General features: G+C 43.9%; 1 protein-coding gene across 1 annotated transcript in view; it reads right to left on the bottom strand.

The window, feature by feature from the left end:
* Positions 1–14,650, bottom strand: part of LOC137370125 (solute carrier family 25 member 32-like) — a 34,607-nt gene that overhangs the window by 9,375 nt on the left and 10,582 nt on the right. Inside the window, exons 5-6 of the mRNA XM_068032316.1 lie at positions 13,099–13,212; positions 1,237–1,382 (exon numbers count right to left, since the gene is read on the bottom strand). Of these exons, the coding sequence (XP_067888417.1) occupies positions 1,237–1,382; positions 13,099–13,212 (260 nt within the window). The remainder of the gene's footprint in view (positions 1–1,236; positions 1,383–13,098; positions 13,213–14,650) is intronic.

The raw sequence follows: 14,650 nt of genomic DNA, 5'->3' as shown, positions 1-14,650 counted from the left end.
GCTCATGGTGTAGTGGGTAGAAGATTGGCTGGCAAGAAACAGAGAATATGCATAAATGGGTCCTTTTCTGATTGGCAGGATGTGCCGAGTGGAGTCCTGCAAGGGTCTGTGCTGGGGCCTCAACTTTTTACAATTTATATCAATGACTTAGATGAGGGGAGCGATGGCATGGTAGCTAAATTTGCAGATGACACAAAGATAGGTAGGAAAGTATGTTGTGAAGAGGAAATAAGGAGCTTGCAGACCGATATTGATAGGTTGAGTGAGTGGGCAAAAAATCTGGCAGATGGGAGTATACGTGGGAAAATGTGAAGTTGTTCAATTTGGCAGGAAGAATAAAAATGCAGAGTATTACTTAAACGGGGAATGACTGCAGAACTCTGAGGTGCAGAGGGATCTAGGTGTTCTAGTGCATGAGTCACAAAAAGTTGGTATGTAGGTACAGCAAGTAATAAAGGATAGCATTCTATTAGCCTTCTTTATTACGAGAGGAATTGAAAATAAAAGTAAGGATGTTATGCTTCACTTATACAGGGCATTGATGAGACCACATCTTGAACAGTGTGTGCAATTTTGGTCTCCTTTTTTAAGGAAGGATGTGAATGCGTTGGAGGCGGTTCAGAGGAGGTTTACTAGGTTGATACCTGGAATGAGCGGGTTATCTTATGAGGAAAGGTTGGACAGACTGGGCTTGTTTTCACTGGAGTTTAGGAGAGTGAGGGGAGACTTGATTGAAGTATATAAGATCCTGAACGGTCTTGACAAGGTGGATGTGGAAAGGATGTTTCCTCTTGTGAGGGAGTCCAGAACTAGGGGGCACTGTTTTAAAATTAGGGGGCGCCCTTTTAGGACAGAGATGAGCAGAAATTTTTTCTCTCTGAGGTTGTGCGACTTTGGAAGGTGGTGGAGGCAGGGTCATTGAATAATTTTAAGGTGGGGGTAGATAGATTCTTGTTAGGAAAGGGAATCAAAGGTTATCGGAGTAGATGGGTGTGTGGAATTTGAGACACAAACAGATCAACCATGATCTTATTGAATGGCTGAGCAGGCTAGGCGGGCCGAATGGCCTACTTCTGCTCCTAATTCGTATGTTCGTATGATAATGCTGTATGTATGTGGCTCAACAATTTTAAATTCCGGACAATTCATTTATCACTGTCAAAACAAGCAGTACAACATAGCTTTAAATAGAACATAATACATAAATCAAAGTTTTATTCAGTCTTGATAATTTACCTCCACGTTCTCCATATAGTATTCATTACTCCAGAGTACTGGGTATGCTGATCTTGCAGTCGAGTACGCACTACTTGATATGGATAGGTTGCTGTTACGGCAAATACTTTGGACAATGCTGCCATTGTAACGTATTCCAAGGAATTCTGAGTTAGACACAGGGGAAGAAAAACTAAAATGTTACAATTATTATGAAAATTCTGACAGGCCTGTGATTGAGCTGTAATATGTTTATATGGTTTTAGTTAATACCACATTTTCAAAGACCTCAGAGGATTCCTTTGTTAGGGCTATAGTTAGTGTTTCTGGTTTTTAAGCTTTCTTCAAACCAATCAATAGAATGGATGTTACTAATTTGAGCTTTGCTTATCAGGAGTAGATATCAGAAATTTTGGTGCAGATGTCAACAGATCAGAAAATCTTGTGGATCCTGACCTCTGTGTCTGAATTGCTAAGCAGATAAAAGATTAACTACAAGAACATGAGAAAGCCAGGTAGTTATCTTTACAGTTGAATGTTAGTCAGACAACCCAAACTATCTAAAGAAAGACCTTGCATTTTTAATCCCCACAATTTATACTGTTCACTCTTAGCACATGCAACAAACTTATATCCGGTAAATGGCACTAACCAATTACCATCGGAGACAATTACAACGGCACGTTACAATGGGAAAACACTTACCCTGTACTTACCCATTTAAAAGGCTAGTTAGGGTCTTAGTGATGACTGCTAATAAGTAGGAGAGGCAGTTGCAGACATGCTAACTTTCTCAAATTTATTACGAGAGACACGATTTCTAAAATTAAACCTCATTTGCAATCTCGTAAGAGAACTCTGAAATCCATGGATTTTGCACAGGCATTCCAAAATCAGAGTAATTTCTTGTATCAATGCTCCTGTGCATGCGTCTAAACTTTTAAGGCAGCACACTTCTGGGTGGCGCAGTGGTTAGCACCATAGCTTCACAGCTCCAGCGACTCGGGTTCAGTTCTGGGTACTACCTGTGTGGAGTTTGCAAGTTCTCCTTGTGACCGCGTGGGTTTCCGCCGGGTGCTCCGGTTTCCTCCCACAGCCAAAGACTTGCAGGTTGATAGGTAAATTGGCCATTGTAAATTGCTCCTCGTGTAGGTAGGTGGTAGGAGAATTGTGGGGATGTGATAGGGAATATGGGATTAATGTAGGATTAGTATAAATGGGTGGTTGATGGTCGGCACAGACTCGGTGGGCTGAAGGGCCTGTTTCAGTGCTGTATCTCTCTATGACTCTGACCATTACAAAAGAAAAGTCGTTGGTAAACTTTACCAAGGGCATTGAATGTGTGCAGTGCAAATTATATTTCACATCATGATGCTGAAAAAAATAATACCAATTGATAAATCTGCATTACAAAAAGGTCAACCACAGGAGGTACTGGAGCCTGAATTCAAAAACGTCTGACAATTAACCTCATCCTTTTATGGGCTTGGGCTTTGGGTGACTGGGATCAGCTCGCTGACTATCAGAGAGAACAACGCAGCACTGCAATAAAGTAAATCTCCCCTTTCCCCAACCCCCCTCGCCACAGCTGCCCTTCTCTCAGCTCCCTATTTTGAGCCCAAATGCTGCTCAGCCCTTCAGTCTCCATAAAGTCCAAGTCTGTCCAAGATTTGAATCGTGCTCCCGTGACTGAAAACTTTTATAGCATCGCTCTCTTGCGCTGCTTATGGGACACAAGCCAAAGTCAGTTATCTGTCAGGCAATCACTCATCACTGTCTCTGTGTGTCTCTCACTTTCTCTCTCTTTCTGTCTATCCATCTGTCTCTCTTGCTCTGTCTGTCTCTCTGTATCACTTTCCCTGTATGTGTATCACTCTTGCTGCCTGTGTGTGTCTCTCTCTCTTTCTGACTCTCTCTTGCTGTCTCTCTCTTTGTATGTGTTTCTCTGTCTTTGTATCTATCTCTGATATTACTGTGGTTGGTGGTGCACTACTTTGCTATTTCGCTTCACATACCTAGTCATCCTCAATGTTGAAATGAACAGGGTACATTCAGCGATCCCAGATAGAGAGAAGAAAGAAAAAATAGACAAGCCATCTGCTTTGTATAAATAAATTAATGGTAGTTAGGCATAACCAATTTAAGTTGTTTTTGGCTACAGAACTGTCAATCAAAATAGAATATCCACCAGGTACCTGCCTTATTCAGCAACTTCACAAATCAGAGATACGAGGCTGGTAAACATGATCCTTTTTTGAGACAGAATGCACAACTGATACCAGGTAGGGCTTTAAAATAAAGTTTTTGTAAAGCATTTTCAGATCCAATAATAGTTTTTGTAAAGAGCTTTGACCTGCTGGAGATTAAATAAGCCACTAATTTGGTTTATAAATCAACTGTCAATCTGTATTGGTTTATGTTTGAAAAAATTAGCAACTCATGATTTTTATACCAAATTTCTTGATGTTTATGAATCTGTCTCTTGATTTGATAGATTAAAAAAAAATTTATTCATGGGATGTGGGCGACGCTGGCCAGGCCAGCATTTATTGCCCATCCCTAATTGCCCTTGAGAAGGTGGTGGTGAGCTACCTTCTTGAACCGCTACAGTCCATTTGGGGTAGGTATACCCACAGTGCTGTTAGGAAGGGAGTTCCAGGATTTTGACCCAGCGACAGTGAAGGAACGGCGATATAGTTCTGTCTGAACGGTGTGTGACTTGGAGGGGAACTTGCAGGTGATGGTGTTCCTATGTATTTGCTGCCCTTGTCCTTCTAGTTGGTAGAGGTCGCGGGTTTGGAAGGTGCAGTTGCTAAATGGAAATGGTTTGTTTTTTCAAAAAATGTTGTTTATTTACCTTTTTGGTTTTACTGCCATGTATAGCATGAAAATCACATCAACACCAATGTGCCCGTGATACATGGTGGGGACTGTATATAGTGTCTTGTCGTATCCTGAAGATAGCCTGAACCGATTAATGAATTTCGGAATTTCAAGGTCTAGCCTGAATTTTCCAATCCTCCTTAGATATAGGTGTGGTGCCAGAGGACTAGAGGATTGCAAATGTTACACCCTTGCTAAAAAAAAAAAGCAGAGAAGGATAAACCTGGCAAATGTAGACCAGTAAATTTACCGTTGGTGGTAGGTAAGCTTTTAGAGGAAGCTAACAGCCACTTGGACAAACTTGGACTAATAAAGAGCCAACACACATTTAAGGCCAGGTCATATTTAACCAACTTGATTTGTGTTTTTTGATGAGATAATAGAGAATGGATGAGGAAAGTGCAGTTGATGTAGTGTAGCCGGACTTTCAAAAGGCATCTGATATTAAACTTGTTTGCAAAATCAAAACCCACGGGATAAAAGGGACAGCAGCAGCCTGAGATAGACAGCACTGCAATAAAGTAAATCTCCCCGTTCCCCAAGCCCCCTTGCCACAGCTGCCATTCTCTCAGCTCCCTCTTTTGCGCCCAAATGCTGCTCAGCCCTTCAGTCTCCATAAAGTCCAAGTCTGTCCAAGATTTGTATCGTGATCCCAATGAGATAGAACACGGAGAGTTGTACGAATGGCTGTTTCTCAAACTGAGGGAGGCATAGAGTGTTGTCCCCAGGGTTCAGTACTAGGATCAGATGTTTTTGATATATGTAGGCCATCCAAAACTCTGCTGCCCATGTTTTAACTTGTATCAATTCCCATTCACCTATCACCCTGTGCTCGCTGACCTACACTGGCTCCCCGTCAAGCAACATCTTGATTTCAAAATTCTCATCTTTGTTTTCAAATCTCTGCATGGCTTCGCCCTTCCCTATCACTTCAGCCCCACAACCCTCTGAGATATCTGTACTCCTTTAATTCTGACCTCTGGAGCACTCCCAATTTTAACTTCTTCACCATAGGTGGCTGCGCCTTCAGTTGCCTAGGCCTTAACCTCTGGAATACCCTCACTACACTTCTCTGCCTTTCTATTGTGCTTTTCTCTGTTAAAACCTACCTCTTTGCCCAAGCTTTTGATCATCTGACCTAATATCTCATGTGGCTTGGTGTCATATTTTATTTTATAATACTCCTATGAAGCACCTTGGTATGTTTTATGTTAAAAGCAGTATATAAATAACACTTGTTGTTTTACATTACTGCTTTGGACTTGGGGGTACAGAGCACAACTTCAAATTTGCAGTTGAAACAAAACTTGAAAGTGTAGTAAATACCGAGGAAGATAGTAACAGACTTCAAGAGGACACAGACAGACTGGTGGAATAGGGAGACACATGGCAGATGAAATTCAACATAGAAAACTGTGAGGTGGTACATGATAGGAAGAATGAGGAGAGACAACACAACCTAAACGGCACAATTTTCAAGGGGGTGCAAGAACAGAAAAAAAAGGAAGAACACGAGAAAAAAATTGCAGGGATATGGAGAAAGAGTAGGGGGTGGGACCAATTGGATTGCTCTTTGAAAGATCTGGCCAAACTCAACTCAATTGGTCAAATTGTCTCCTATTCTATGAAAGTAATTAGTGGAATACTGAAATCCAGGGGATGAAGCTTGCTTGAGTTTTCAGAATGATTTGGTATGTTTCACAATAGGCTTTTATAGAAAACTTGGGCTCATGAAATTTAATAAATTAAGTAACTGAATTGAAAAGTGAAATGACAACACAAAACAAAAAATCATGATAAATGGAACTGTCAACAGGATAGAAACTAAGAGTTCTGGAGAGGTCAAGATTCTGCTGGCTGGTTTTACTATTCATGAAGGATATGAAGGAGGGTACTTCCACTGACATGAAAATTGCTGATAATGTCAAGCTATCTGTTAAGATGGCCAATGCCAGGGAAATTAACAGTATTCAAAATGTCCTGTGTGATTAATTAAAGCAGCTAAAACAAAAGCAAAATACTGTGGATGCTGGAAATGTGAAATAAAAACAGAAAATGCTGAAAATACTCAGCAAATCAGGCAGCACCCGTGGAGAGAAAAACAGAGTTAACATTACAGGTTATTGACAAAGGTTGGGGGGTAAAATTGGGGCTACAGAATGTAATTTTGACACCCTACCTTCAAAAAAGACATAAATGCACTTGGAAGAATTTAAAGAGTAACCAAGATGATGCTGGGATTCTGAGCTCTAAATGAGTAGGGATACACAGAACTGAACTTGTCCCATTAGAAAAAAGGTTGAGAAAAATGACCTGATTGAAGTTATTGAGAAGCAAGAATAATGTAAATGTAAGGTTATTTAATTTAATCTGTGACTGCAGACCTTAAGAATTAGTACAAAACTAACAAGTTTCAAGGGAGACTATAGATTACAAAGAATGTTTTTCTTCTATCCTTAAGGTGATAGATGCATTAACCCAAGATTTCAGTAATGGATCAGGGTGGGTGTCACCCATGTTGTGTGTCACTGAATGGCATGGCATGCAAAATGCTAAGAGATAGAATGCTAAACCATTTAGAGCTGGGGCTGGATACTTGTGTCAAAACCAGTGAGGGTGCTGGATGTATTTGCAGAAATGCAAACATGGAACATTCAAGCATCACAATTGCAACCCCCTCATCTACAAATATTGCCATACACAATAAATTAAAAGGTGAGGTTGTCCACAAATTACACAAAAAGCAGCATCTCCCACACTCAAAAAGACAGAACCCCCATTTGGAAAAATGCAATACCACTTACACAGAATCAAGCAAAATTACAGTACACAAAAACTGCAAAACCTCTGACACAAAGGGAGGAAATTCATGCGACTTGCCTTCTACATGATTGCTGCTTGCAGCCATTGCTACCTGTGCCGTGCACTGGCTACACTCATCAGCTGGTGTCTAATGTCCTGAGTGGCTAGCGCTAAAGGCAGCGCGTTTCTCATAAAGGGGAGGTGCAATGTGGCTGCAAGAAGTGGTGGGAATCATTTTAAAACTGAAATCTGCACTCTGATACTTTGGGTAATGGCTGAACATGTGAGAGATTGTGCACCAAGGTTTTCAGACACTGCAATGAAGGTCTTGGTGGAAGAGGTAAGAGGAGAAAAGGTCTCCTGTATCTGCCATGCGGTCAGGAGGTCCTCCAGACACATTCTCAGAATACAGTGGGAAAAAGTAGCGATGGAGGTCAATGCCTGGAGTGTTGCTCCAAGAATATGGATGCAGTGCAGGAAGAAGTTTAACAATCTCACATGAGTTGTCAAGGTCAGTGAGTTCATCTTAAAGTAGTATATCCTACCAACTGCACCACTAGCCTTATCCACGACTCAATTCACTATATCCCCATCACTCACCGACCACAATTTCTATCAATCAGAACTCAACCCTGACACCCTTGTGCTTTACCTCACACATTTAGCACTGTTGTAAGCCTCACGCCCACAAAGCACAACTCTCACACACTGGCAGCTACTTAACAACGATAGCCATACCACACAAAGATATTGCACAACACTCACTGACACACTTTCATCTTTCTTGCAGGAGTAGGTGTTGCATACAACAGCAAAGAACTGGAAAGGAGAAGTGTGCCTACTTGTTTTAACCCTGTTGGAGGAGACAGTGCTGGCCATCTTGGGAAGGGGCATCACGGAGGCTCTGGCCACTGTGGCTGAAACAATCAATAAGGATATCAGCATACATCATCCTCCTTTTTCTCATCCTTCAATCTTTTCTGATTTAGAAGGTGCAGATGGTGTAAGCGCACACTTGTTATCCCTCTTCCTTCAACACAACCCAAACTTTGTCCTTTTCTCATTTCAGATACCCAAGAACTGGAGCCTTCCCAATCAGTGGAGGAAGAATTCGACAGTGAAGATGAACAGACACCAGCACTCGATCTCTTACACTCGCAATCATCAGCTCAGAACTGACACCAGGATAGAAAAGGGATTTGCACATGGTGAGACCCGGGACACAAGTGTGCTGATGCCAGGGCAGGGGAAAAGAACAATGCAGGTGCTAGCTCAGTGGAGGACAAGGCTGCATCCCAGCTCTGTTTCAGAGGACTCAGATACGGACTTTGATGGGCCAGGCAAAAGAAGAAGGCTGATGGGTGTACATAACCAAATGCCTGCCAGAAAGCGTGTGCTCAAACTCAAGAAGTGTGGAGGAGTCCAGCACCAATTTGCCACAGAGAGGTCTAGAAAGAGAAAGTAGAGAGAAACTGTTCAAAATGGCAGAAGGGTTGAGACCCAGAGGTCATTGATTTAAGATGACTGACAAAAGAATCCATGGCAACATGAGGAAAAACTTTTCTAACACAGCAAGGGGTTAGGGTCTGGAATGGACGACCTGAAATAGTGATGGAGGCAGATTTAAAAGTGTCTTTCAAAACAGAATTGGATAAGCACCTTTAGTTTAGTTTTAGTTTAGAGATACAGCACTGAAACAGGCCCTTCGGCCCACCAAGTCTGTGCCGACCATCAACCACCCATTTATACTAATCCTACACTAATTCCATATTCCTACCACATCCCCACCCTGTCCCTATATTTCCCTACCACCTACCTATACGAGGGGCAATTGCTAATGGCCAATTTACCTATCAACCTGCAAGTCTTTGGCTTGTGGGAGGAAACCGGAGCACCCGGAGGAAACCCACGCAGACACAGAGAGAACATGCAAACTCCACACAGGCAGTACCCAGAATTGAACCCGGGTCTCTGGAGCTGTGAGGCTGCGGTGCTAACCACTGCGCCACTGTGCCGCCCTACAACTGAACAGAAAAAAATTCCAGGGCTATGGAGAAACAGCGGGGGAGCGGGGCTGGCAAAGTTGCTCTTGCAGAGAGATTACACGGATATGATGGGTCGAATGGCTTCCTTCTGTGCTGTGACCATTCAATTCTTTGAACCGTCAGTGGATTTGGCCACCTGCTGAGAGCCTTTCTCCTTCTACCCTCTCTTCTGCTCTGCCCAGTCTCTCCAGTAGCACTGGCGTCAAATCAGTGTTGCACACTGACTGGCATCAATATCTGCCTGCTCTGTACACTGTCAGCGATTGTTAGGTGCACGTGGGCACAAACCCCTTTAACAAGATGGTGCCCAGCACATTTTTGTCAGAAGCATGTGAGCGCATCTCAGAAGTCTTTTTGACCAGGAGGAGAATTGGTCCAAACTCCCTCTCGAAAGATAACACATACCTACAGGTTCACTAATGTCCTTTAGGGAAGGAAATCTGCTGTCCTTACCTGGTCTGGCCTACATGTGATTCCAAACCCACAGCAATGTGGTTAACTCTTACATGCCCTCTGAAATGGCCTAGCAAGCCACTCAGTTGTACCTAACTGCCACAAAGTCAAAAAGGAATGAAACTGGACGGACCACCCAGCATCGACCTAAGCACCGGAAATGACCACCCTAATGGACCCTGCAAAGTCCTCCTTACTAACATCTGGGGGCTTGTGCCAAAGTTGGGAGTGCTGTCCCACAAACTAGTCAAGCAACAGCCTGACATAGTCATACTCACGGAATCATACCTTACAGACAATATCCCAGACACTGCATTCACTATCCCTGGGTATGTCCTGTCCCACCGGCAGGACAGACCCAGCAGAGGTGGCGGCACAGTGGTCTACAGTAGGGAGGGAGATGCCCTGGGAGTCCTCAACATCGACTCCGGATCCCTGGCATCAGGCAGTCTCATGGCATCAGGTCAAACATGGACAAGGTAACCTACTACTGATTACCACCTACCACCAACCTCCCACTTGGAGGCAGCACTGAGGGTGGCAAGGGCACAAAATGTACTCTGGGTGGGGGACTTCAATGTCCATCACCAATAGTGGCTCGGTAGCATCACTACTGACCGAGCTGGCCGAGTACTACAGGACATAGTTGCTAGACTGGGTCTGCGGCAGGTGGTGGGGGAACCAACACGAGGGAAAAACATACTTGACCTTGTCCTTACCAATCTGCCTGCTGCAGATGCATCTGTCCATGACAGTATTGGTAGCAGTGACCACTGCACAGTCTTTGTGGAGACGAAGTCCCGCCTTCCCATTGAGGATAACGTCCATCGTGCTGTGTGGCACTATCACCATGCTAAATGGTATAGATTTCGAACAAATCTAGCAATGCAAAACTGGGCATCCATGAGGTGCTGTGGACCATCAGCAGCAGCAGAATTGTACTCAACCACAATCTGTAACCACATGGCCCGGCATATCCCCCACTCTACCATTACCATCAAGTCAGGAGATCAACCCTGGTTCAATGAAGAGTGCAGGAGGGCATGCCAGCAGCAGCACCAGGCATACCTCAAAATGAGGTGTCAACCTGGTGAAGCTACAAACCAGGACTACTTGCATACCAAACTGCATAAGCAGCATGCAATAGACAGAGCCAAGCGATCGCATAACCAACGGATCAGATTTAAGCTCTGCAGTCCTGCCACACACAGTCGTGAATGGTGGTGGACAATTAAACAACTAACTAGAGGAAGTGGCTCCACAAATATCCCCATCCTCAATGATGGGGGAGCCCAGCACACCAGTGCAAAAGATAAGGCTGAAGCATTTGCAACAATCTTCAGCCAGAAGTGCCGAGTTGATGATCCATCTTGGCCCCCTCCTGAAGTCCCCAGCATTACAGATGCCAGTCTTCAGCCACTTCGATTCACTCCACGTGATATCAAGAAACGACTGAAGGCACTGGATACTGCAAAGGCTATGGGTCCTGACAATATTCCAGCAATAATACTGAAGACCTGTGCTCCAGAACTTGCTGCACCCCTAGCCAAGCTGTTCCAGTATAGCTACAACACTGGCATCTACCCTGCAATGTGGAAAATTGCCCAGGTGTGTCCTGTACACAAAAAGCAGCACAAGTCCAACGCAGCCAATTACCACCCCATCAGCCTACTCTCAATCATCAGTAAAATGATGGAAGGTGTCATCAACAGTGCCATCAAGCAGCACTTGCTTAGCAATAACCTGCTCAGTGATGCTCAGTTTGGGTTCCGCCAGGGCCACTCAGCTCCTGACCTCATTACAGCCTTGGTTCAAACATGGACAAAAGAGCTGAACTCAAGAGGTGAGGTGAGAGTGACTGCCCTTGACATCAAGGCAGCATTTGACCGAGTATGGCATCAAGGAGCCCTGGCAAAACTGGAGTCAATGGGAATCAGGGGGAAAACTCTCTGCTGGTTGGTGTCATACCTAGCGCAAAGGAAGATGGCTGTGGTTGTTGGAGGTCAATCATCTGAGCTGCAGGACATTACTGCAGGAGTTCCTCAGGGTAGTGTCCTCGGCCCAACCATCTTCAGCTGCTTCATCAATGACCTTCCTTCAATCATAAGGTCAGAAGTGGGATTGTTTGCTGATGATTGCACAATGTTCAGCACCATTCGCGGCTCCTCAAATAGTTAAGCAGTCCGTGTAGAAATGCAGGAAGACCTGGACAATATCCAGGCTTGGGCTGATCAGTGGCAAGTAACATTCGTGCCACACAAGTGCCAGGCGATGACCATCTCCAACAAGAGAGAATCTAACCATCTCCCCTTGACATTCAATGGCATCACCATTGCTGAATCCCCCACTATCAACATCCTAGGGGCTACCATTGACCAGAAACTGAACTGGAGTAGCCATATAAATACCGTGGCTACAACAGCAGGTCAGAGGCTAGGTATTCTGCGGCGAGTAAGTCACCTCCTGACTCCCCACAGCCAGTCCACCATCTACAAGGCACAAGTCAGGAGTGTGATGGAATACTCTCCACTTGCCTGGATGGGTGCAGCTCCAACAACACTCAAGAAGCTCGACACCATCCAGAACAAAGCAGCCTGCTTGATTGGCACACCATGTACAAATATTCACTCCCTCCACCACCAAAGCACAGTAGCAGCAGTGTGTACCATTTACAAGATGCACTGCAGCAACGCACCAAAGCTCCTGAGACAGCACCTTCCAAACCCGCGACCTCTACCACCACGAAGGACAAGAGCAGCACATGCATGGGAACATCACCACCTGCAAGTTCCCCTCCAAGTCACACACCATCCTGACTTGGAACTATATTGCCGTTCCTTCACTGTCGCTGGGTCAAAATCCTGGAACTCCCGTCCTAACAGCACTGTGGGTGTACCTACCTCACCTGGACTGCAGCGGTTCAAGAAGGCAGCGCACCACCACCTTCTCAACGGCAATTAGGGGTGGGCAATAAATGCTGGCATAGCCAGTGACGACCACATCCCATGAATGAATTAAAAAAAAGGTTAATCAGACAATGGAAAGAGAGATGGAAAAGGGAAGTAAAAAAAAATTCAGTTACATCAGTTACAGTATGAGGGTAGCTTTTCCTGACGTGTAGCAAGAAACGCTTAGTTTCCTCAGGGCGCATTGATTGGGAAAAAGTAGTGGCATCCCAAATTGCCCAAGGAGGCCTTTGGCTGTGCTTCGTTTTCCTGCTCCTTCAGTCAACAATAGGTCCTTCCTGGGCCCCTAGGCCACGTTAGATAACCAAGAGCAGGAAATTCAGTAATCATGGGGATGGACAGCAGTAGCCCCTAGTATTAAACATTATTAGTCTTTATCAAAAATGACTGGAAATTGCTGGAACTCTGAACTGAACTGCAGGTCAGAAAGAGGTTGTAAAATAATGATGCAGTGTATGATGTGAAAGTACCATCCTAAAATCAAAGGGGCTACTATGTTGTACCCTGTCAAGAAGATTGTGCACAATGAATTGAAGTAAACAGCATTAATGTAAAACCATTCCTTTAAAGAACGCTTATGAATCTACACAAATGAAATCTTAATTTGGAAAAAGCTTTCTCAAATCTGAAGAAAGGGTTCTGGGTTGTAACAAAAGTGGTCCAAGAAATTTAACGCATGCTCTAATAATGCAATTTACTGCACGATTAGAAATTGCATTTGATAACAAGCTTACCAATTTTGCATCTGTTGCCATATTCTTGTATTTACTGTATTCTTTCTTCAGTTCCTCATAGGCCATGAATTGGAGAGCACCATGTGATGTACCAAAAAGGCCTGGCACGAATCCCTGTAGAGAAAAAGATACACAGAGCTCAAATGCAATGCAGTTAAACAGTAGTCCCAGCATTAATTTTTCAGTTCATATGATTTTATATTTGATTCAAATGACTAATACCTGCGTAAAAATTTAAGAAAATTTTAAAATCACTGATTTAAAATTTTCAGATGGATTAACCTCAGACAAAAAAAAATTCTTTACCAACACATATCCAGTTGAGCCAAATTTCTTATAAAGAAAATTGGTTCAGAGTTGTATAGCAATGAAAGACAAAATATCAGACTTACATTAGGTAAACATTACCAATAACAGATCTATAGTTGAATGTTTTGTACCTTGCGGGGTTGTAATTCAACCTCAGGAGATTTTGAAAATGAAGAATGAAGATACATGGACCAGTTCTCCTATTAGAATTTTAAAAGTAACTTGAGACTTAAAATCCCCACTGTCACCACTCCTTCACCATGTCCCCTCCTCCTGCCCAAATACCTTTAACGTAGTAAAATGTCCCAAAATGCTTCATCGGAGTGCATTCAGACAAAAATTCACACTAAGCCAAAGAAGGAGACATTAAGCCAGGTGACCAAAAACTTTGACAAATTGGTAGATCTTAAGGATAGTCTTAAGGAGCAGCGAGAGGCGGAGGCATTTAGGGAGAGAATTCCAGAGCTTAACATCTAGATGGCTGAAGACATGGCTGCCAATGGTGGGGCAGAGGAAGTATGGGATGGACAAGAGGTCAGAGTTGGAGAAATACAGAGTTCTCAGTGTTGCAGGGCTGGAGGAGGTTAGAGATAGTGAGGGGTGTGGCTATGGAAGGACTTGAACACGTGAATTATAATTTTAAAAATTGAGCCGTCATTGTACTGGAAGCCAATGCTGGTCACAGGGGCGAATGGGACATGGTGCGAGTTAGGATACGGGCAGCAGAGCTTTGGCCGAGTTTAAATTTATGGATGGTGGCAGATGGGAGGTTGGCCAGGAGAGCACTGGCATAGGAAGCATTGGAGGTAACAAAAGCATGGTTGAGAGTTTCAGAAGCAGATGGACTGAGGCAGGTCAGGTAAGGGTGATATTAGGGAGGTGGAAGTTGGTGGTCTTTGCAATGGAGAGGATATGGGGTTGGAAGCTCAGTTCAGAGTCAAAGAGAACACCGAGGTCACGAACGGTCTACTTTAGCTGGAACAGTGGGCACCAAAGGAGATGGAATCCATAGCTAGGGAATGGTGTTTGCAGTGGAAGGGCCAAAGACAACAGCTTCCCAATGTTTAAAAGGATGAAATTTCAGCTTGTTCAGCCTGGATGTCAGACAAGCAGTCTGACAACAGATAGTGGAGGGGTTGAGAGAGGTGGTGATGAGGTAGAACTAGGTGTCATCAGCATATATATAGACCTGACTTCGTGTTTATCGGCTAGGTGCAGCCTGTAGATGAGAACTAGGAAGGGG

The sequence above is a fragment of the Heterodontus francisci genome, chromosome 5, assembly GCF_036365525.1.
Source record: "Heterodontus francisci isolate sHetFra1 chromosome 5, sHetFra1.hap1, whole genome shotgun sequence".
NCBI lineage: Eukaryota > Metazoa > Chordata > Chondrichthyes > Heterodontiformes > Heterodontidae > Heterodontus > Heterodontus francisci.
This window is presented reverse-complemented; position numbering and strand designations above follow the sequence as displayed.